The sequence below is a fragment of the Rana temporaria genome, chromosome 1 (assembly GCF_905171775.1).
Source record: "Rana temporaria chromosome 1, aRanTem1.1, whole genome shotgun sequence".
NCBI lineage: Eukaryota > Metazoa > Chordata > Amphibia > Anura > Ranidae > Rana > Rana temporaria.
This window is the reverse complement of record NC_053489.1, coordinates 563,433,570-563,456,373: the sequence shown is the minus strand read 5'-3', so window position 1 is coordinate 563,456,373 and position 22,804 is coordinate 563,433,570. Positions and strand designations below refer to the sequence as shown.

General features: G+C 43.2%; 1 protein-coding gene across 2 annotated transcripts in view; it reads right to left on the bottom strand.

Annotated features, from left to right (window-relative positions):
• FAM149A (family with sequence similarity 149 member A) overlaps positions 1-22,804 on the bottom strand; it is a 137,483-nt gene that overhangs the window by 66,171 nt on the left and 48,508 nt on the right. Inside the window, exon 1 of one of the 2 annotated variants that reach the window (XM_040334363.1) lies at positions 6,630-6,904. The exons of the other annotated variant lie outside the window; for it this stretch is intronic. Within the exon in view, the coding sequence (XP_040190297.1) occupies positions 6,630-6,724 (95 nt within the window). The 5' untranslated portion in view covers positions 6,725-6,904. Of the gene's footprint in view, positions 1-6,629; positions 6,905-22,804 lie in introns of those variants that run through there. 2 annotated transcript variants of the gene reach the window in all.

Sequence of the window (22,804 nt, the reverse complement as noted above, 5' to 3'; positions counted from 1 at the left end):
CAATGAGACCAAAAGGAGATGAGCAGAGAGCTGTGACATTCTACAGCTCTATGCTCACAGAGCTGTGAAAACCGAGCGATCTGCGGTGTTTGATCGTTTGGTTTTCAGTGCAGAGGCGCCACTGGACAGATGTAGCATCGGATCGCAAAAGGTGGTTATTATTTTTTTGTATAGAGTAAAGAATGGTTAGAACCCCTTTTCCAAAATGTTTCCCTGCTCCAGAGAAGCAGCAGTAAGAGCAGATCTCGCCAAAGCGATGGGATATGCCCTATTATACAATTGTCACCAGAACAGCTTTACAGATTGAATGATTTCCCCTTATATTCTGATGCTATGACAACATTTTGGATTTCTCATTACATTTTGCACCAGAGACAACAGTCCAGTAGTGAGAGAAAACACAGATGATACTTAATACTAGGGATGAGCCGAACACCCCCCAGTTCGCAGCAGAACATGCGAACGGGGAACAAAATTTGTTCGAAACTGCGAACACTGTTAAAGTATATGGGATACAAATGTAAAAAATTAAACATACTAATTTTAAAGGTTAATATGCAAGTTATTGTCATAAAAAGTGTTTGGGGACCCGGGCCCTGCCCCAGGAGACATGTATCAATGCAAAAAAAGTTTTAAAAACAGTATTTTTTTCAGAAGCAGTGATTTTAATAATGCTTAAAGTGAAACAATAAAAGTGAAATATTCCTTTAAATTTCGTACCTGGGGGGGGGGGGGAGATCGGCGGCACATGGGGACACTGTGAATCGAGCGAGGACCCGCTCGCTCACACAGCGGGGATGCATCGCAGGATCCAGGGACAAGGTAAGTAAACCAAGCCTGTGGATGCTGCGAGAAGGTAAGCCGCGCCGCTGCATGCTCTGCACATCTACCCCGAGCGTGACTCGGGGATACCGATCCTAGCATGGAAAAAACACTCTGAGTCACGCTCGGGGATACCGCTAAGGAGGTTAAAACTACTTGCGCCTATTATGAATTGTCAGGTCCTGGCAATACCGATAAAAGTAATTGAAAAAAAACGGCATGGGTCCCCCCCAGTGGACAGCGGGAGACAGTAAACAAGGTGAGGCTGCAGATGGGCACAGTGAGGCTGCAGATGGGCACAATAAGGCTGTATATGGACATTGTTTACCATTTTTTGTGGTAAAATGAGGTGCCACAGCTTATATTCAGGACGGTTTATACTCGAGTATATACGGTGGTTAAACCCACAAGTGTTTTTTTTTTTTTTTTTTACCACCACAATTCCTTTATACTGGCTTTTTAAATTTACAAATGCAGCCATTTACAAATTGAATGAACGGTTTAGCACTGCAAAACACCTTTTGAAAGATAAAAAGTGCATTCTATATACAACTATATAGATCAGGCCAAAATGAGGGACAAATGAAGAGGAAAGAGGCACAGTCCCTCGAAATCAGGGACAGTTGGGAGCTATGCATACCCGACTCAGTACAATCTGATGTTGTAAGTACACTTAATAAATACACTTACTAAATGAAATTGTATTGAGTCAGGTATGTATAATATGCCCCTCTCCAAAAACCTTCCATTTCTTATTGTTCATAAGTGTGCAATGAGATGAGCTAGTTTAGTGAAGAGTTACTTACAGAAAGAAAGAGGCGTTTTGTGTTGTGGCTGAACATCATTATTGCTTTCAGACTCCCTGAAAGCTTCAATAATAGATGAAGTTTATATTAGGCAATTAATTAAGAAAGAATGAACAACCTCAAAGGTGACAACTGAAAGGACTTAAATTATCCAGATGTTCGTGTTTGAGCAGTACAATAAAAAAGTCGTATTAAATAACACCTTGAGGATGAAATGTAATATTCCTTAGTGATGTAAAATTCATGAGGGCCTATGATAAGTATGTGGGTTGGTATAATCATTTAATCAGCTTTTAGTGCCACACCTTCCAGAGATCTTTTAATCCGGTATTAAATATCCGGCATCTACATGTGTGTCTGTCCTAGTTAAATAACAATTAGGATATAAACGAACGTACACAAGTAGGGCCAAACTCGGAGGTTTTATAAATCATATTTTAGTCTTGGGTGGCAGATAGTGAGATTTATTATGCACTTGCTTCTAATATCTTCAAAGAGGGCATATGTCAAACCCAATTAGATCAAACAGCAATACGGATTTGAGTTTTTCCTCACTTCCTGTTCTAGTGAGAATGCTGTCATTAACGCTGTGGGTGTCAATCCAAAGTTAACGACACCCCAAAGGAATCGGAAACGCAGTGTGGTTTGCCCACACCAGATCACATGGTACAAAACGACCATGCGATGTGGTTGCGTTGCGGCTCCAATAGTAAAGGTTAGGGTTGCCACGATACCGATATTAGTATCGGTATCGGTGCCGATATCGAGCATTTTCATGAGTACTTGTCCTCGTTCAAAGTCGGGTTGTCCTGATACCACTTTTTTAAGACCGAGTATAAGGCCCCATACACACGGGAGGATTTATCCGCGGATACGGTCCAGCGGACCATTTCCACGGATAAATCCTCTCGAGGATTTCCGCGGATTTCTATGCGATGGCGTGTACACACCATCGCATTGAAATCCGCGCCGAAATCCTCTGGCGATCACGTGTCGCGCCGTCGCCGCGATTATGACGCGGCGACGTGCGCGACGCTGTCATATAAGGAATTCCACGCATGCGTCAAATCATTACGACGCATGCGGGGGATCCCTTCGGACGGATGGATCCGGTGAGTCTATACAGACCAGCGGATCCATCCGTTGGGATGGATTCCAGCAGATGGATATGTTCTGCATGTCAGCAAATATTCGATCTGCTGGAATCCATCCCAGGGGAGATATATCCGCGGATAAAGATCCGCTGGCGTGTACACACCATAGGATCTATCCGCTGAAACCCATTTGCTGGGATTTATCTGCGGATGGATTCTATGGTGTGTACGGGGCCTAAGAACCGATTCTTTTTTTCAAGTACTCACCGATTACCGATACTTTGTCTTTTTTTTCACTAATATGCATCACAGTCAGTAGCTTTTTATAACATTTTTAATTTTTTTTAAAAATTTTACTTTTGTATTATTTTTTATAAATATATATATATATATATATATATATATATATATATATATATATATATATATATATATATATATATATATATTAATATTATATATCTTTTTACAATGCTTTCTTTTGGGGGGGGGGGTGGACAGTCAGTGTCAATTTTATTGTATTCTTTTTACAATTTTACTTTAGAATATTTATTTATTATGTTTCGATTTTTTTTTTTTATTCAATCTTAGGATAGAGGGGCTTTGGGAAGATGTCAGGGGTCTAAACAAACCCCTGACATCTCCCCTTTGAGACTGGGAAAGGGACGGGAGTTAGAGATTCCCCAGTCCGTTTCTCAGCAGCCTCAGCTGCACTGAAGATGAATGAAGAGGAGACAGAGGCTCCTCTCCATTCATAAACTGAAGCATTGTTTACAATGCTCAGTTTTGAATGGACAGTCAGTAAATGACAGATTTACAAACACCTTCCTCTGCTCTCCACCCTGAAAGATCTGGGGGGGGGGGCGGAGAGCACATTGAGGGGGAGCAGAGGAGGGGGGCAGGATATTATTTGAATGGAGAAATCTGTCCCTGGACAAGTGACAAATGATATAAACGCATAATGCTGTTCTATAATTTAGACAGCAATTCAGTCTGGTGTGTGTGCACTTTTTCTATTGGTGGAGGCACATCACCTTGGAGATACTACACGGTGAAGGACTTTATACAGTTGCCATAAAAAGTTTGTGAACCCTTTTGGAATGATATGGATTTCTGCACAAATTGGTCATAACATGTGATCGGATCTCTGTGTCCATGTTCTGAGTGAATCTGTATGGGAGTTCTTTTATAATTATCAATCAGCTGCTGCACCTGCATGGCTCTAATGAGGAAACTTGAAGAGTCTGCATCCCTTTGGCTAGGTTCACACTTTCACATTTTACCGCGATTTCGCGGCTGCGGTTTTACTGTGATTTTGCCGCGATTTCGGCCGCGATTTAAGAAACAAATGTGCAGGGTTCAATGTAAATCGCGGCCCGAAATCACAAAAAGTAGTACAGGAACTACTTTTTGAAATCGGTGCAGCGCCGCAGATGCAGCGTCGCACCGATTAGGATGGTGCCATTGCCGCCGATTTGAGATGCGATTTGACATGTGAAATCGCATCTTAAATCGTACCAAATCGTACCCAGTGTGAACCTGGGCTTTAGGCCGGGTTCACACTGGTACAACACGACTGTCACTGTTATACGACTGTCATTCCTACTTTGCCTGGGACATTGGTCTGACTTGTCCTTTGACCAATCAAAAAAATCCCAGTGTGACATAAATTCCTTTTCCTGCTGCTGTAATCACCATGTTTGATGCCACAAGTTGGATGGTTAGGACGAGGATCTAACGTTGATCCCACTTCAATGATATTGAATGGGCTGAAAACATACCAAAGTCAGACCAAAGTAGTGGAGGAACCTTTTCTAAAGACTAACTTGTGTGGGACCAGTTAAGACGGCTCTCATAGGGAACTATTGATGTGTAGATGCCATGCGACATGTGCTCCTAAAGTCGGAGCGTATGTCACACCAGTGCGAACTGGGCCTTAGACGCGATTTCCCTTTGGGCGTATCTCACCAAAATGTACATTTTATGTTGCAGAGGATGCTCAAAATTTGACTTGTATCTTAGTGCAGACTTCTGGGAAAATCAGTAAGCCAATCACACAAGAAGGACATGATGTTTCTGGGGGGTCGTTCTGTACTTATTTTGTGTACAGGACACCTCCAGGTTACGTTGCATTTTACATTAAATCACAGCGCTGCAGATTGAAAAGGAAAGGTCATTTTTAATAACCTTCAATTACAAAAGGCCTTGTGTCACAATTGTATTTGCTATTTTTTTTTGTTTTTGCTATCCCCCCCCCCCCCACAAAGGTGGAGTTACCCTTTGACTCAAACCTGTTTAGGATCACTTTTATTTGCAAAAGGAGAAAAATACCATGACAGAAAATTTACTCCCAGTCCCAGCAAGGACAATACTAGACTTGGGCACCTGGCTAATATGCGGGGGGGGGGGGGGGGGTATGTTAGAGTTTAGGGCAGAAAAAAACAACAATATATTTTACTTTTTGCTTTAATAAAAAACCCAATTTTATTAAAAAAAGAAAACACATTTCTTCATCAGTTTAGGCCAATCTTTGCCCACACTATGGATATGCTATTTTTTGCATGCCATGCTACACTATGGATATACTAATCTCTGTATGCCAATGCCACACTATGGATATACTAATCTTTGTATGCCATGTCACACTATGGATGTACTAATCTTTGTATGCCATGTCACACTATGGATGTACTAATCTTTGTATGCCATGTCACACTATGGATATACTAATCTCTGTATGCCAATGCTCGCACTATGGATTACTAATCTTTGTATGTCATGTCACACTATGGATATACTAATCTCTGTATGCCATGTCACACTATGGATATACTAATCTTTGTATGCCATGTCACACTATGGATATACTAATCTTTGTATGTCATGTCACACTATGGATGTACTAATCTCTGTATGCCATGCCACACTATGGATATACTAATCTTTGTATGTCATGTCACACTATGGATGTACTAATCTTTGTATGCCATGCCACACTATGGATATACTAATCTCTGTATGCCATGTCACACTATGGATATACTAATCTTTGTATGCCATGTCACACTATGGATATACTAATCTTTGTATGCCATGTCACACTATGGATATACTAATCTTGGTATGCCATGTCACACTATGGATGTACTAATCTTTGTATGCCATGCCCGCACTATGGATATACTAATCTTTGTATGCTATGCCACACTATGGATACACTAATCTTTGTATGCCATGCCACATCATGGATATACTAATCTCTGCATGCCAATGCACGTACTATGGATATACTAATCTTTGTATGTCATGCCACACTATAGATGTACTAATCTCTGTATGCCAATGCCCACACTATGGATATACTAATCTTTGCATGCCATGCCCACACTATGGATGTAGTAATCTTGGTATGCCATGTCACACTATGAATATACTAATCTTTGTATGCCATGCCACACTATGGATATACTAATCTCTGTATGCCATGCCCACACTATGGATATACTAATCTCTGTATGCCATGCCCACACTATGGATATACTAATCTCTGTATGCCATGCCCACACTATGGATATACTAATCTCTGTATGCCATGCCCACACTATGGATGTGCTAATCTTTGTATGCCATGCCACACTATGGATATACTAATCTTTGTATGCCATGCCTGTACCATGGAAATACTAATTTTTGTATGCCATGCCCACATTATGGATTAGTAATCTCTGCATGCCATGCCCGCAATATGGATGTAGTAATCTATGTATGTTATGCCCGCATCCTGTATGCATGTCCGCCCAATGCCCACAATCTCAGTGCCCGGGCTGACAATGCGGTGCTGGCAGCAGGCAGTCTCAGATCTCAGCACACAGACCCTCCCCCAGTGCCCACCCCATGCCGCACTCACCCGATGACCACCAGCTCAGTGAGATTGCGGGGTTGCGGTTTGCTCCTCAGCGCTGCGGAGGAGGAGGAGGAGGATCGGGCGGCAGCTCTGGGCATTGAAGAGACAGGTGGTAGAACGGGCACAGCGGCCAGGATCGCTCATCTCCTAAAGCCGCCGTGCCATGAGGAGGAGGGAAGTGTGGTGACAGCTCGGCTCCCGGGAGGGTACGGGTTAATGGTGGGCGGTGGTGTGTAGTAGAGCTGTGATTGTAGGAGGGAGGAGACCCCATCTACTACCTGACACACTCCATGTGACTTCATCCCTGCTAATCCCACCCCATGTGATGACACTCTGCTCACCATGAGGGAGCACAAGGCGTGCTATGGAACCTGCAGACCATCCATCCATTATATAGGAGCCAGGGGATGGAATATATGAGGGAACCCTCCATCCATTATACAGGAGCCAGGGGATGGGATATATGAGGGAACCCTCCATCCATTATATAGGAGACATTGGGGTGGGATATATGAGGGAACCCTCCATCCATTATATAGAAGCCAGGGGATGGGATATATGAGGAAACCCTCCATCCATGATATAGAAGCCAGGGGATTGGATATATGAGGGAACCCTCCATCCATTATATAGGAGCCAGGGGATTGGATATATGAGGGAACCCTCCATCCATTATATAGGAGCCAGGGGATGGGATATATGAGGGAACTCTCCATCCATTATAAAGGAGCCAGGGGATGGGATATATGAGGGAACCCTCCATCCATTATATAGGAGCCAGGGGATGGGATATATGAGGGAACCCTCCATCCATTATATAGGAGCCAGGAGATGGGATATATGAGGGAACTCTCCATCCATTATAAAGGAGCCAGGGGATGGGATATATGAGGGAACCCTCCATCCATTATATAGGAGCCAGGGGATGGGATATATGAGGGAACCCTCCATCCATTATATATGAGCCAGGGGATGGGATATATGAGGGAACTCTCCATCCATTATACAGGAGACATTGGGATGGGATATATGAGGGAACCCTCCATCCATTATACAGGAGAGAGGGGATGGGATATATGAGGGAACCCTCCATCCATTATATAGGAGCCAGGGGATGGGATATATGAGGGAACCCTCCATCCATTATATAGGAGCCAGGGGATGGGATATATGAGGGAACTCTCCATCCATTATACAGGAGACATTGGGGTGGGATATATGAGGGAACCCTCCATCCATTATACAGGAGAGAGGGGGTGGGATATATGAGGGAACCCTCCATCCATTATATAGGGGACATTGGGATGGGATATATGAGGGAACCCTCCATCCATTATACAGGAGAGAGGAGATGGGATATATGAGAGAACCCTCCATCCATTATACAGGAGAGAGGGGGTGGGGTATATGAGGGAACCCTCCATCCATTATATAGGAGACATTGGGGTGGGATATATGAGGGAACCCTCCATCCATTATACAGGAGAGAGGGGATGGGATATATGAGAGAACCCTCCATCCATTATACAGGAGAGAGGTGGTGGGATATATGAGAGAGGAGGTGGGATATATGAGAGAACCCTCCCTCCATTATACAGGAGACATTGGGGTGGGATATATGAGGGAACCCTCCAAAACACCCATTATAAAACAAGGCCCAAGACTAATGCCGCCTACACACGATAATTTTTCAGCATGAAAAAAACGTCGTTTTTAAAAAATGTCACAAATGATCGTGTGTGGGCTGCACATCGTTTTTCAGGTTCTGAAAAACGATTTTTTTTGTCGAACATGCTGCATTTTTTAACGTCGTTTTAAACGTTGTTGTTTTTCAGGTTGTAAACAATTATCGTGTGTGGGCTAAAACGATGAAAAAAAACCCTTCATAATGGAGTAAGCACATTCATCACGCTGTAACAGACAAAAAAGCGCAAATTGTCTTTTAGCAACACGGAATCAGCTAAAGCAGCCCCAAAGGCAAATGGAACTTCCCCATTATAGTGCCGTCGTACGTGTTGTACGTCACCGAGCTTTGCTAGATCATTTTTTAAAAACGATGATGTGTGGGCAACGTTGTTTTAATAATGAAGTTGGGAAAACTTTTTTTTTTAGACATGCTGAAAAACTACGTTTTCTTTCATGCTGAAAAATGATCGTGTGTACGCGGCATCACTCCCCCAAAAAAGTGCAGAGGCTACTTTGGCACACTTGTGTAGGGCAGCTCATTTAGGCGTTCCCATAAACGTGGAAAGTACATATCACACTTGCAATGCCATTAGTTCCCAATGGCACCCAAACGCAGGTAGCAGATGGACATTGCAAAACGAAGTTGAATCAATTCCAAAAGAAAATATATGAGCTATTTTGGCAGTTTTGTCCCACATAAGGCAGCCCATTCAGACTAGGTTCACACCTGTGCGGCCTTGCGGTTTGCACGGGCAGGAGAGCCCATACAGGAATAAAGTCCCTGTACTATTTTTGAAATCTAAGCCTGCATGGGAACTTTGGCTCCCAGTACGGTTGTGATTTCCAGTGTGGGCAATTTGTGACAAACACACAAAAAAAGTGCATAAGCACATTGCACCCGTATGAATGGGGCATAGAGCTGGTTCACACCATACAAGTGCACCTGAAAACACAATTTTTTTCCACATTTCCATACGGCTCATTTGCTGCAGTTCATTCATTTCAATGGGCTGCTTAGTTTAAAAAGTACGGAGGCACACAAAAACTATGACAGGTGTGATTTTTTTAAATTGCGCTGTACCAAACCGCACGCTGCTGGGTACCATGCATTTTCATGCGTGCAAACACCTGTATTTGCAAGATGTGTGGGGTGCCATTAAAAATAAATACCAGCTACACATGTCTTTAGAGAACAGTGAGTTTCTGTACGATGCAGGAAAACACGTGCTCTCACCGCAAGTGGTGTGAACCAGTACAATGCATTTTCCAGAAATAGTGCATGCATTACTTTTTGTGCGATTTCAGCCTATTCAAGTCAATGGGCTATAATTGCACTTCATGAGAACACACAGGAATCAATTCTGTTGTGAATCAGCCCTACATGTTTTTTCTTTACACTGATATACTGTATCCGTTTATATTTTGATAGTTCCATGGATCTGCACACTGAATTTAAAGTGTGACAATTTCTACATACAGTAGTTACATTTACCCAGCCTGGATCAATGTAACAATGTATATACCAGGGGTCTCCAAACATTCTAACCAAGGGGCCGGTTTATTGTCCTTCAGACTCTAGGAGGGCCGGACTATGGCCAGCGGGAGTGGAAATTTTCCTGGCATCAGTGGGAGTAAGCATTGCCTCATTTGGTATTAGGGGCAGGAACAGTGCCCAGTCCTTGGTATCATAGGGAGGAATAGTACCCCATTTTTGGTGTCAGTGGGAGAAATGATGCCCCATTGTTGGTGGCAGAATAGTGCCTTGTATCAGTGGGAGGAATAGTGCCCAAAGGGCCGGAAGAAGGCAAGCAGAGGGCCACATTCGGCCCTCGGGCCACAGTTTGGAGACCACTGGTATATACCATACCTAACTGATCCTCCCAGAAGCTGGAAATCACTATATAGACACCGCTACTCTAGTGATCTTCACTTACTTGTGAGTCCCTTTCTCCCCTGCTGCATTGTGAACCCAGAAGGTGCCATTCAGAGAACACTTTGCATTTTCTGAATTAAAGGATCACTAAAGGAAAACATTTTTTTTGCTGAAAATTACTGTTTACAGGGTATAGAGACATAATAGTTAACTGAATCCTCTTAAAAATGGATAAAAAGCAATCATATAATGTGCCTCCTAGATGCAAAAACGAAACTGAAAGTAGTTTAGTCTTTGCATGTTATTTCAAGCCTCTGTGCTGGACAGTGCCATAGAGAGTCATGGCTAGGAAAACTAAACTAAAGTCTCCCATGACTTTTTTCATACGGAGCCAGACAACCAGGAAGTGTCCACAACAGAGCAGAATTACAGCAACATCAGAGCAAAAACGAGCAATGAGGACATGAAACCAGGACTGCAGTAAGGTAAAGGAAGCTATTTAGCTAAAAAAAAAAAAATTCCTTTCGTGACCCTTTAATGCAGTGTTCTCTGATTGGACGAGGTGGAGATCATGATGTCACCGCCCCTTTTCTCCACTTTTAGAATGCTTTAATTCCCAGAGGAAATGCATTGGGTTAGTTTATGTCCCGTGTTAGTTAAAGCGGAGTTCCGGCCACAATTTCACTTTTTAAATATAAATACCCCTGTAATACACAAGCTTAATGTATTCTAGTAAAGTTAGTCTGTAAACTAAGGTCCGTTTTGTTAGGTTGTTACAGCATTTAGACACTTTATAAAATAGAAATTGACTGGGGCCATCTTAAGTGTGGGCATCATGAAACCAGACTGTATGACTTCCTGGATTTAAGCCTGGCAGATCTCGCACATGCTCAGTGCTGCACAAGCAGTGTAATCGGTTTCAGATCAGGTTTCAGCACCTGTACTGTCCAAGTCACATGATTCTTCGAGACTGGGGAGTGCACAGACTCCTGGAAAGTTACACCCACTACATTCCCAGGAGTCTGTGCGGTGTAGGTTAAGCACCTAGGTGCAGGAAGAGGGAAGATTAACTATTCTGCCTAGCAACAACACTTTGAAGGCATCTAAAAAAAAAAAAAAAAAGGACTAATGACATTTTTTTAAAACTACTGATGTAATGTTCAATTTATGGGTGGAACTCCACTTTAATATTACAGTACTTTATAGTCTTATCTGTTGTCATCTCCACATTGTATTTCAATCAATCTGATTGATCTTGTAGTTTGTAAGCTAATGGCCCGTACACACGATCCGAATATCGTACGATGGATCGTACGACTTTTTTTGCTTAATAGGCGCAAGTAAAATGAAATGGGTTATTAAAGTCACGAAAATTCTCGTACGACAGAAAAAAAAAAATCGGCAGTGATGTCATGTGTTGTAATGTATTTGTATTGTATTTTCTGACGACAACTATACTGACTAAACGAAAATCGTACGATCTGACATCGTACGAGGAAAATTTTCGTGCTTGTCCGATCGAATAATATCGGATGAACTGTCATGATCGGCTCTCGAAAGTAGTGTACACACGATCCGAAAATCGTACGATTCTTCCTCGGACGAGCGTTTTCGTCCGATATTCAGATCGTGTGTATGGGCCACTCATAAAAAATGTAATACATTTCCTGACCAAACACACAGATTTCCCATCATGTCCAACTATTTTATCTATTTTTATGTTACCTAACCCTAACATAATAGAGCCATACTTTGGGCTTCTCAACTGCTTCCAGACCATAGCTAGTCCCAAAGTTCAGATCACATGCAGTATCTCACTATGCGTTGATAAATTGTCATTACTGGGAACATGGTTGTGAATTCATGTTTTAGTTTTAGTTTTTAAGTGAAGACATCATATTGTGATCTTCTTTGATGACCTAATTTTATATGCTGAGATTTGGCATCTTTCCTGAAATGCAAACCTTTGGTTATGTTAGTGACAATAGGTGCCAGGAGACAGAGCAGACAGGATGAACTAATTGCTGCAATATTTTGTAGCATCCCCAGGAGAAACAGCACAGATGTTCACAACAAACATAAAACAGTAATAACAAAATTCAACCAGGATATTGCACTTGCTCTTTTTTTCCTTTAAAATGTTTACAATACAATGGGGGTGATTCAATAAAACATGTGCAATACTTCTGGTGGTATGGTCCCTTTAAAACAGCCTGCGCCTAATTCACAATAAGATTTCTGACATGTGTGACAGATTCAGGTAGTTCCCAATGGTGTCACTTTAATAACCACTTCACTACAGGGCACTTTTACCCCCTTTCTGCCAAGGCCAATTTTTAGGTTTCAGCACTGTCGCATTTTGAATGATAATTGCGCAGTCATGCAACGCTGTACCCAACAAATGGACCTTTCTTTTGGTGTTTTTTGATCACCATTGTGTTATTTTTTGCGCTACAAATAAAAAAAACCTTTTGAAAAAAAATAGTTTTTCTTAATTTCTGTTATAAAACCTTGTAAATAAGTATATGTTTTCTCCTTCACTGATGAGGCTGCGCTGACGAGCACTGATGAGGCGGCACTGATGGGCACTGATTAGGAGGCACTGACAGGCATTACTAACGGGCACAGATTGGCATTTCTAATGGGCACTGATTAGCATCCCTGGTGGGCTCTAGTGAGCATCCCTGGTGGTCTCTATTTGGCATCCCTGGTGGGCTCCCTTGATGGGTCTGCACTGACAGGAGAGCAGCCGATTGTCTCTTCTCTGCTCACGCCTTGTCAGCGCGAGTAGATGAAAAGCTGATAAACGGCACTTCCTGGTTACCATGTGATCCGCTGTGATTGGACACAGCTGATCACATGGTAAAGCGCCTACGTTATAGGCTCTTTACCAGGATTCGAGATGTAGTGTGTCAGACTGACACACCACTGATCTCCACTCTATGCGCCTCTGCGGGCGCGCTAGTGGCTTATCCCGCTGGATGTCATATGATGCCCAGTCAGGATAATACAACCACTTTCTGGCCATCATTCTGCTATATGGCAGGCAGGAAATGGTTTGAATCTGCAATAAAGTAATTTAGTTCAACACATTGGCATACAGAGACACGTCAAGGCTCAGGTGGGGCATGTAAACTGTCATGCTGTCATGAATGCCCCATTCATTGTGGGGAAAGAAATGTGTCATAAATAGCAATGGTATTCAGTGTAGTTGCTCAGATCTATGCAGTGTGGTGTAGTTTGAAAAATAAAGCAAAACTTCACCCTGAAAGGGAAGTTCCGCTTTATGCCCCCTCCTCCTCTTCTTCTAATTTTGGCCATTTGGGGAGTTCTCTTCCTGCCCCCAACCTTTTGGGGCATGTTATAGGTCCCAGAAGGCTGCAGGACCATTCTGAAAGCGTGTGCGTGTGCTGCGCTCTCACTGCACATGTGCAGTCAGAGGCCGGCTGTAAAGCCAAAATAAGTCATAACTGTCTGACCATTGTAACCGCACCAGCGCCAAAACCAGAGGACTAAGGAATTAGAACTATACCCCTGGATGGTTGATTGTCATTTTTTTTGTATGTAAAAAGGCTGAAGAACTGATTAAACCTTAAGGTATGGATATTTTTCTGTGAATTTTCATTTACTGTGATCCCCAAAAAATGTAAGGGGAAAAAAGGACAAACATAGGTACGGATAAATGTGAACCTGGCCTATATGTACTTACAGACATAATGTAATTGTCACCCAGTCTGGCAAGTTTTGCCAGATGAGATGACAATCAGATTTTCCAACAGGAATTGTAAGTTGACAGCCTGTTGGCGGAAAATTCGACCAGTTGTACGCTCCACAGGACAATTGTTGTCGGATTTTCTGCAGACAAATGTTGGATGACAGGCTTTAAAATTTTCTGTGGCCAACGGACTGTTGTCGGGTTTTCTGATCGTGTGTACACAAGTCCGTCTGAAAAAAGTCCAAAGTACAGACACGCATGCTCAGAAGCAATGCTCACCAAACACAACATTAGCAGAAGGTGTCCAGAGGGTGGCGCTAAAGAGCTGAAAACCAAGTAGTACCTCACTACGTTTGTGTTTGTTGGACAACAATTCTTTGCCGTTTGTATGCACGACAAATTCCTGAACAAAAGTCTGATGCCGCATACACACGGCCGTTTTTCATGACAAGAAAAATGCCATTTTTTTTAATTGGTCATTAAAAACGACCATGCGGGTAGGCTCCAGAGAATTTTTCTCAACGTGAAAAATGGCCATGAAAAATTGCTCTAATTTTTCTCGTTGTTTTTCATGTCGTGAAAAACGGTCGTGTGTAGGGGAAAAAATGTGCATGCTCAGAAGCAGGTTATGAGACGGGGAAATTTGCATAATTAGCCCAAAGGGTGTCGCCAATCGAAGGAAACTTCCCCTTTATAGTGCCGTCGTACGTGTTGTACGTCACCGCGCTTTGCTCGAGCATTTTTTTTCATGATCGTGTGTAGGCAAGGCAGGCTTGACAAGAATCATGTCGAGAAAAACGTTTTTTTTCCATGACATGAAAAATGGTCGCGTGTACGCGACTTGAGGCTTTGTCTGTGGAAAATCTGATTGTGTGTACGAGGCTTAAAGCGGTAGTTCACCCTCCTTAAGAACATTGCAGCATAAAATCCGGCATAGTAGCGGGAGCTACACTATGCCGGTCTTAATTTTTTTATCCCGGTACTCACGGTTATATCGTGCATTGACGATTCCGTCTGCCGCGGGGAATGGGCGTTCCTAGCAAGAGGGAGGGTGATTGACGGCCGGCTCTGGCACGTCACGCTCCCCGAAGACAGCCGGAGTAGGTCTCGGCTCTTCACGGCGCCTGCGCACAGGCTATGCGCACGCGTCGTGAAGACCAAGCCTATTTCGGCTATTTCCGGAGAAGCGTGACGCGCCAGAGCCGGCCGTCAATCATCCTCCGTCTCCATAGGCACGCCCATTCCCCGGTATCTTCGATCTACGCGTACAAGGTGAGTACGGGGGTAAAAAATTCGGGACAGGCATACTGTAGCTCGCGCTACAATGCCTGATTTTATGGTAAAAGAAAAAAAAAAATATTTTTTTCGTCGATAGGGTGAACCCCCGCTTTAAGCCTGTGTCAGGGATGTCTTTCTGCTCTCCCCTTCTCCAGTCATAGTCATAAATATGCATGCTTAGACATGTTTATGGAACCAAATTTAAAAATCTGTCTATTGCTAGCTTAAAAACATGCCCGGAACATATAGTCACTCCTGGGAGTAATCATTGAATCTCTGTAGTATTCCCTGCCAGTACTGTACTGCTAATATCCCCAGGGGCCAACTACTAATCAGTTGGTAAGATGTAGTGAATTACTATCAGCTGTAGTGTTAAATTATAATGATGTCTGAACTGTCCATAGAAGAAAAATTGCAAATGTAGGTTTTTAACCACTTGCCCACCAGTGCACAACGATTTACGTCGGCACAATGGTATGGCTGCGCAAATGGGCGTACAGGTATGTCCCCTTTAAATGACCATGACCATGCCCGCGGGACCCGCAGACTCAATGTCCATCGGACTCAAGGTATTTCCCTGTTCTGCCTAGTGACATGACAGGGATCTACCGCTCCCTGTCATCGGGAGCAGTGATCCCTGCCGTGTCACTTGTAGCCCATCCCCCTACAGTTAGAATCACTCCCTAGGACACATTTAACCCCTTGATCGCCCCATAGAGTTTAACCCCTTCCCATGTCATTTACACAGTAATCAGTTCATTTTTATAGCACTGATCCCTGTATAAATGACAATGGTCCCAAAATTGTGTAAAAAGTGTCCGAAGTGTGCGCCATAATGTCGCAGTCATGATAAAAATTGCAGATCGCCGCCATAACTAATACAAATTAAATAAAAAAATTGTATAAATCTATCTCCTATTTTGTAGATGCTATAACTTTTGCGCAAACCAATTACTGTATTTATCGGCTTATAACGCGCACCCCAATTTTAAGAGGGAATTTTCTGGAATTTTTTTTTTTTAAGATAAGCAGCAATGTACAGTACAGCAATGCACCAAGTGAATATATGACAAGAGCTCCTCCACAACAATGAATAAAATAAAATAGGTCCAATCACATTCACAAATGAAAAAAAAGTACAGTACCTTAGGGCTTCTAAGCAGGCTTCAGCAGTCTGTGGTGAAGGGGAGGGTGAGGAAACCCTTAAACGCGGGCAGCACTGTAGCGCTGGCCGAGGCTGTAGCGCTGGCTGAGGCTGTAGCACTGGCTGAGACTGTAGCGTACCTATGGCATACCTCGGAGGGGAAGGAGGGGGACGAGCGCCCGCCGGAAATCACCGAGCCGTCATCTCCACTCGGCTGTCACGTCACACACGCACAGTCCCGCCATCGGCATTGGACCATCTCCTGTGACAGACAGAACACTGGTCCAATGCTGGTGGTGGAGGCGGGACTGTGCGTGTGTGATGTGACAGCCGAGTGAGAGCCGAGAGGAGATGATGGCTCGGTGTTTTCCGACGTGCGCTCGTTCCCCTCCGAGGTATGATATTGGCGTATAGCGCGCACCCGTGATTTTCCCCCTATTTTCAGGGGGGAAAAGTGCGCGGTATACGCCGATAAATACGGTAATATACATTTATTGCGATTTTTTTTACCAGAAATATGTAGAAGAATACATATTGGCCTAAACTGAGAAAGAAATTTGTTATTTTTTATATATTTTTTGGGGATATTTAATATAGCAAAAAGTAAAAAACATTGCTTTTTTTTTTTTTTCAAAATTGTCGCTATTTTTTTTTATAGCTCTAAAAGAAAAAACAGCAGAGGTGATCAAATACCGCCAAAAGAAAGCGCTATTTGTGGGAAAAAAGGACGTCAATTTTGTTTTGGTTCAACTATGCATGACCGCGCAATTGTCAGTTAAAGCGACGCAGTGCCGAATCGCAAAAAGTGCTCTGGCCAGGAAGGGGGTAAATTCTTCCGGGGCTGAAGTGGTTAAAGAGGATTTATAATGCAGACCAATGAAAATTGTCTGGTATTATTATCTATTAGAATCATATCATGGATGAGAGCCCATCCAATATTCTAGCAAGTGAAAAAGCAAGTATATAGAGACCGAGGAAGGATAAGCATTGTGAATGTCCTAGCTTGTGTTCTGGAAGCAGTGGTTGCACATGCATAGATTGGGCCAGATCCACGTACCTTGGCGCATCTATACGTCCGGCGAACTTACAGCGTATTTTCCGTATCCTCAAAGAATTTGCGCCGTAAGTTACGGCGGCGTAGTGTAACTGTGTCGGCGTAAGGGCGTGCAATTCAAATGGATTGACCCCACGTAATTGACGTTTTTTTTTAAACGGCGCCGCGCCGTCCGTGGGGGTATCCCAGTGTGCATGCTCCAAATTAACCCGCAGCAAGCCAATGCTTTCGACATGAACGTAATTCTACGCAAAGCCCTATTCGCGACTGTTTTACGCAAACTACGTAAACGTCGGAAAATTCGACGCTGGCCCGACGTACATACTTAACATTGCATACGCCTCATAGAGCAGGGGTAACTATACGGCGAAAAAAGCCTTACGGAAACGACATAAAAAAATGCGCCGGCCACTGCCAGACGTACGTTTGTGGATCGCCGTATCTAGCTCATTTGCATATTCTACGAGGAAATCAACGGAAGCGCCACCTAGCAGCCAGCGTAAATATGCACCTAAGATCCGACGGGGTACTATAACGTACGCCAGTCGGATCAAGCCCACATTCAGTCGTATCTTGTTTTGTGGATACAAAACAAAGATACGACGGGGGATCGTAGAAATTACGTGGCGTATCAATAGATACGCCGGCGTAATTTCTTTGTGGATCTGGGCCATTGTGTTCATATACCTCTCTTTCTAGTGCCATTTGGTAGGTGAGGTGTCAGCAAAGCATTGAAGGATTTCTTTCTTACATTGGAGTTTGGCCATATCTGCACCGAGTATCCACACTGAACACTCCTTACTCGGTGCACTCACTCCCACCCTCTCTCCCTGACCACTGCACTCGTCATCACAGAGTTCCCCATCAGGTCCACTTTACTTTTGAATGACAGCATATAACGGGACAGATCTATAGCTGCTATTCAGTCCAATAGTGGCATTCAAATCTTCCCACTGCCATGTGCTGTCAATCAAACATAAAGTGGACCTGTTGGGGAACTAGTCTCTCTCTCTTTTTCTCTAGTTCCCAATCAGGCTCCACCCACCCAATGACAAGTAATTTCCCAGATATGGTCAATGCAATATTTAGTTAATGACATTACCTTCCTTTGCTCACATTTAGCTAGATGAATAGGGCCAGGGATGCAGCAATGCAGCACTGCCCGCTTTAAATACTGGTGATCTTAATTACTGCCAGTTTCCTAATGTGAGAGCCAATGATAATTCTTTAAGAATTTGTCACTGTCATAGCAGCAGGTTCTTAAAGCGGAGTTCCAGTCACCTGTGGAAATAATATAAGTCATCATCTACAAAAACTGTAGCTGCTGACTTTTAAAAAACAGCCACTCACCTGTCCCACGATTAAGTGGTGTGCTCACCCCAGTCGGTCTCACCCGCTGCCTTCCGTCTCCGGGATCTTTACTATGGGCACCAAGCTGGCTTCACAGCCGGGTGCCCACTGCACATACGCGAGTCGCGCTGCATATCGTGAATGGTGGATGCAGTCTTCTGGGACCTGCCAGTGTCCCAGAAAACGGCTGGGAGGAGCGAGGAGAACTTCAGTTTCCCGAGCGCCACAAAGCTCAGAATGGAAGTGGGAAGCAGGTACCTGTCAAAATTGGACGCCGGTCCCCCTGCTCCTCAAAAGTGCAATTGTTCAAGAAGAGCGGCGAACAAGTCCTTAACCTCTTTCCGCCTATGCTATACCCGAAAAATGGCTACAGCAGGAGCCTAAATTGCCGGGAGGGCATCCATGTACATCCTCCTGTGCATGTGATGCCTGTGCGCCCCTTGCTTATTACGTGATGTAAACAGAGCCTGTAATCTGCTATTTTTTTTCTCACGCATAAAAGACGATTATCGGCAGGAGTAAACGTGTCATCATTCCCACACACTCCAGACCCACTGCTGCTAAGTAGTGCCCACCAGTGCCACCTACCGGTGCCCACCAGTGCCACCTACCAGTGCATATCAGCAGTGCCATCTATCAGTGCTGCCAATCAGTGCCTCTTTATTAGAGTCACTTATCACTTATCTGTGATGCCTATCAGTGTCACCTATCAGTGCCACCTTTCAGTGCCTGTAAGGTGCCCTTACAGGCACCTTACAGGTGCTGCCTATCCATGCGCTTAAATGCCACCCATTAGTGCCCATCAGTGCAGCCTCATCAGTGCCCACCATGGCCCCTTATCAGTGCCCATTAGTGCAGCCTCATCAGCGCATATCAATGAAGGAGAAAAATTATCTGTTAGCAAAATTTTATAACAAACTATGAAAAATGGGGGGTGGATTTTCAAGATTTTTAGTCTTTTTTTGTTTGTTTAACAAAAAATAAAACTCCAATAGTTAATAAATACCATCAAAAGAAAGCTCTATATGTGTGACAAAAATTCCATATGGTTACAGTGTAGCATGACCGCACAATTGTCATTCAAAGAGTGACAGCTCTGAAATCTGGAAATTGGCCTGGGCAAGAAGGGGGTTTAAGTGCCCAGTAAGCAAGTGTTTAAAGCGGAACTTCCCCTTTTGGGTGGATCTCCCCTTTAAATTGGCAATAGTGGGAACTACTTTAGTTTGAAGCACATGTCTGATATTGCAGACATGCTTGACTGAATTTGCAGGTGGTTCTTAGGGGAACTACTTCCAGAAAAGTGCCGTTAGGGATATTTAGAATTCCTCCGATATCTTTCCTAAAAATAACTGTAATTGAGGAAGGTAAGCAGGAAACATGTATTAGTGTGTGTGTAGATTATTATTATTTAGGTACTTATAGTGCCGTCAATTTACGCAGCGCTTTACATATACATTGTACATTCGCATCGGTCCCTACCCTCAAGGAGCTTACCATCTAAGGTCCCTAACTCAGATCAGCCATAAATGCAGACCCAGTTCTCAGTCAAGCAATTTGCACACGTTTACTGCCAATGTAGACAGCCCCTGGATCTTGTCTGATGTGAAACTTGTATTTTGTCATTTTAAAAGAACAATGCTTCAGTGATAAGTTTTTCTCTCATGGTCCAAGCATACAAAAAACACGTTAATTAATACAAGTGTAGTTCCCAATATCAACACAGGTTGTCACTGTTGCACAGTGAATGCACGGATACTTTGCAGATTATTGTCTTCATCAATTCATTTTCAAGTTTCATCCTATAAACCCAACGAGAGAGCTTGGATATTTTTCAGTGGAATTTTTGTTATCCCTGTTTGCATCCCCATTTTCAAATGTGCAAATGATACAGTTCAATACCTATTATCCTCAGTATTTTGTATATTTTCATGGGGCATTATAAGGTAGCATGTATAATTAAATAGTATTTCGAATAACAAGAAACTCATTTTTATTCCATGTTCAGTATATACAGTATATATCACAGTAAAGAATAAAGAAAAAGTAAGCCAAGACTATACAGTAAAAACTGTTTTGGCTTTGCATAAATTTCAAAGACTAAGGGCTTGCGCAACGCGTTTGGGGAATAGCCAGACCCTCTGATGATATCCTGCGGCTATTGCTGAAGCACGTTGGGATGGCTTTATCTGCCTTTTACACCAGCACGGTTGAGTACCATCTGTGTGAGTGTATTACTTATGTTTTATTCATTTTATTAAATTAGTATACAGAGAGCACTACGTAGTTACATAGTTTGTTTGAAAAAAGACACAAGTCCATCTAGTCCAACCAAAACAAAATACAATCCCATATAAACAATCATTCAACCACAGTTGATCCAGAGGAAGGCAAAAAACCCCAGCAAAGCATGATCAAATTTGCTACAGCAGTGGGAAAAAATCCTTCCTGATCCCCCGAGAGGCAATCGGATTTTCCCTGGATCAACTTTACCTATACATGTTAGTACCCAGTTATATTATGTACATATAGGAAATAATTCAGGCCTTTCTTAAAGCAATCTACTGAGCTGGCCAGAATCACCTCTGGAGGGAGTCTATTCCACAATGTCACTGCTCTTACTGTGAAGAAACCTTTCCGTATTTGGAGATAAAATCTTTTTTTCTCTAGATGTAAAGTGTGCCCTCTTGTCCTCTGTGATGACCTTAAAGTGAATAACTCAACACCAAGTTCCCTATATTGACCACTTATGTATTTGTACATGTTGATCATATCCCCCCCCCTTAATTTTTTATACTGCTGATTGAGATCATACATCTGTGAATGGAGGAGTTGGAGAGAGCGAGTGGAGCTTATATCTGGTGTCATCCCTATTAGGGAACTGCGTGTGTGGACCTGCTGGTAAAACATGGGTCTAGGCTTAAAGGGGTTGTAAAGGTAAAAAAAAAAAATCCCTAAATAGCTTCCTTTACCTTAGTGCAGTCCTCCTTCACTTACCTTATCCTTCCATTTTGCTTTTAAATGTCCTTATTTCTTCTGAGAAATCGTCACTTCCTGTTCTTCTGTCTGTAACTTCACACAGTAATGCAAGGCTTTCTCCCTGGTGTGGAGTGTCATGCTCGCCCCCTCCCTTGAGGGGGGAGGGGGCAAGCAGGAGAGTCAGGACGCCCACTAACACACAGCTCCTTTCTCTATCTGCAACGTAGAGAGCGTGGAGGGGGCGAGCATGACACTCCACACCAGGGAGAAAGCCTTGCATTACTGTGTGGAGTTACAGACAGAAGAACAGGAAGTAAGGATTTCTCAGAAGAAATAAGGACATTTAAAAGAAAAATGGAAGGATGAGGTAAGTGAAGGAGTACTGCACTAAGGTAAAGGAAGCTATTTAGGGAAACAATGGTACCTTTACAACCCCTTTAATGTGAACTGCCATCTCATCACTGTTTGAGTATTTATGAGCATCTTTTGAAAATATTATCTTTTATACACAGAGGTGGAAGATATAAGAAGCTTCAAAACATTGTATGTTGAAAGGAGCACATGAGTTTATTTGAAGCAGCCCAGTTTGTTTATTTATCATTTTTATTTTACTTTTGGAACACTAAGGCCGCGTACACACGGTCGATCCATCCGATGAGAATGGTTCGACAAACCGTTTTCATCGTTTCTCCGCTGAAGCGGCCTGATGGTCTGATGTTGCGTACACATCATCAGTTCAAAATCCGATTGGGTCAGAACGCGGTGACGTAAAACACACGACGTGCTCAAAAAAACGAAGTTCAATGCTTCCAAGCATGTGTCGACTTGATTCTGAGCATGTGCGGGTTTTGAACCGATGCTTTTGTGTACTAACCATCGGTTTGGACCTATCGGTCAGCGGTCCATCGGTTCGATTTTAAAGCAAGTTCTCTAAATTTTGTCCGAAGGACAAAAGACCGATGGGGCGTACACACGGACGGTTTCATCGGTTTGGACCGATGGTGTGCACGCGGCCTCAGAGCCGGTTCACACAGGGGCAACCCGACTTACAGCGCGACTTTGCAAGGCAACTTCAGCGTGACTTTAGCGCGACTTGGAGCAA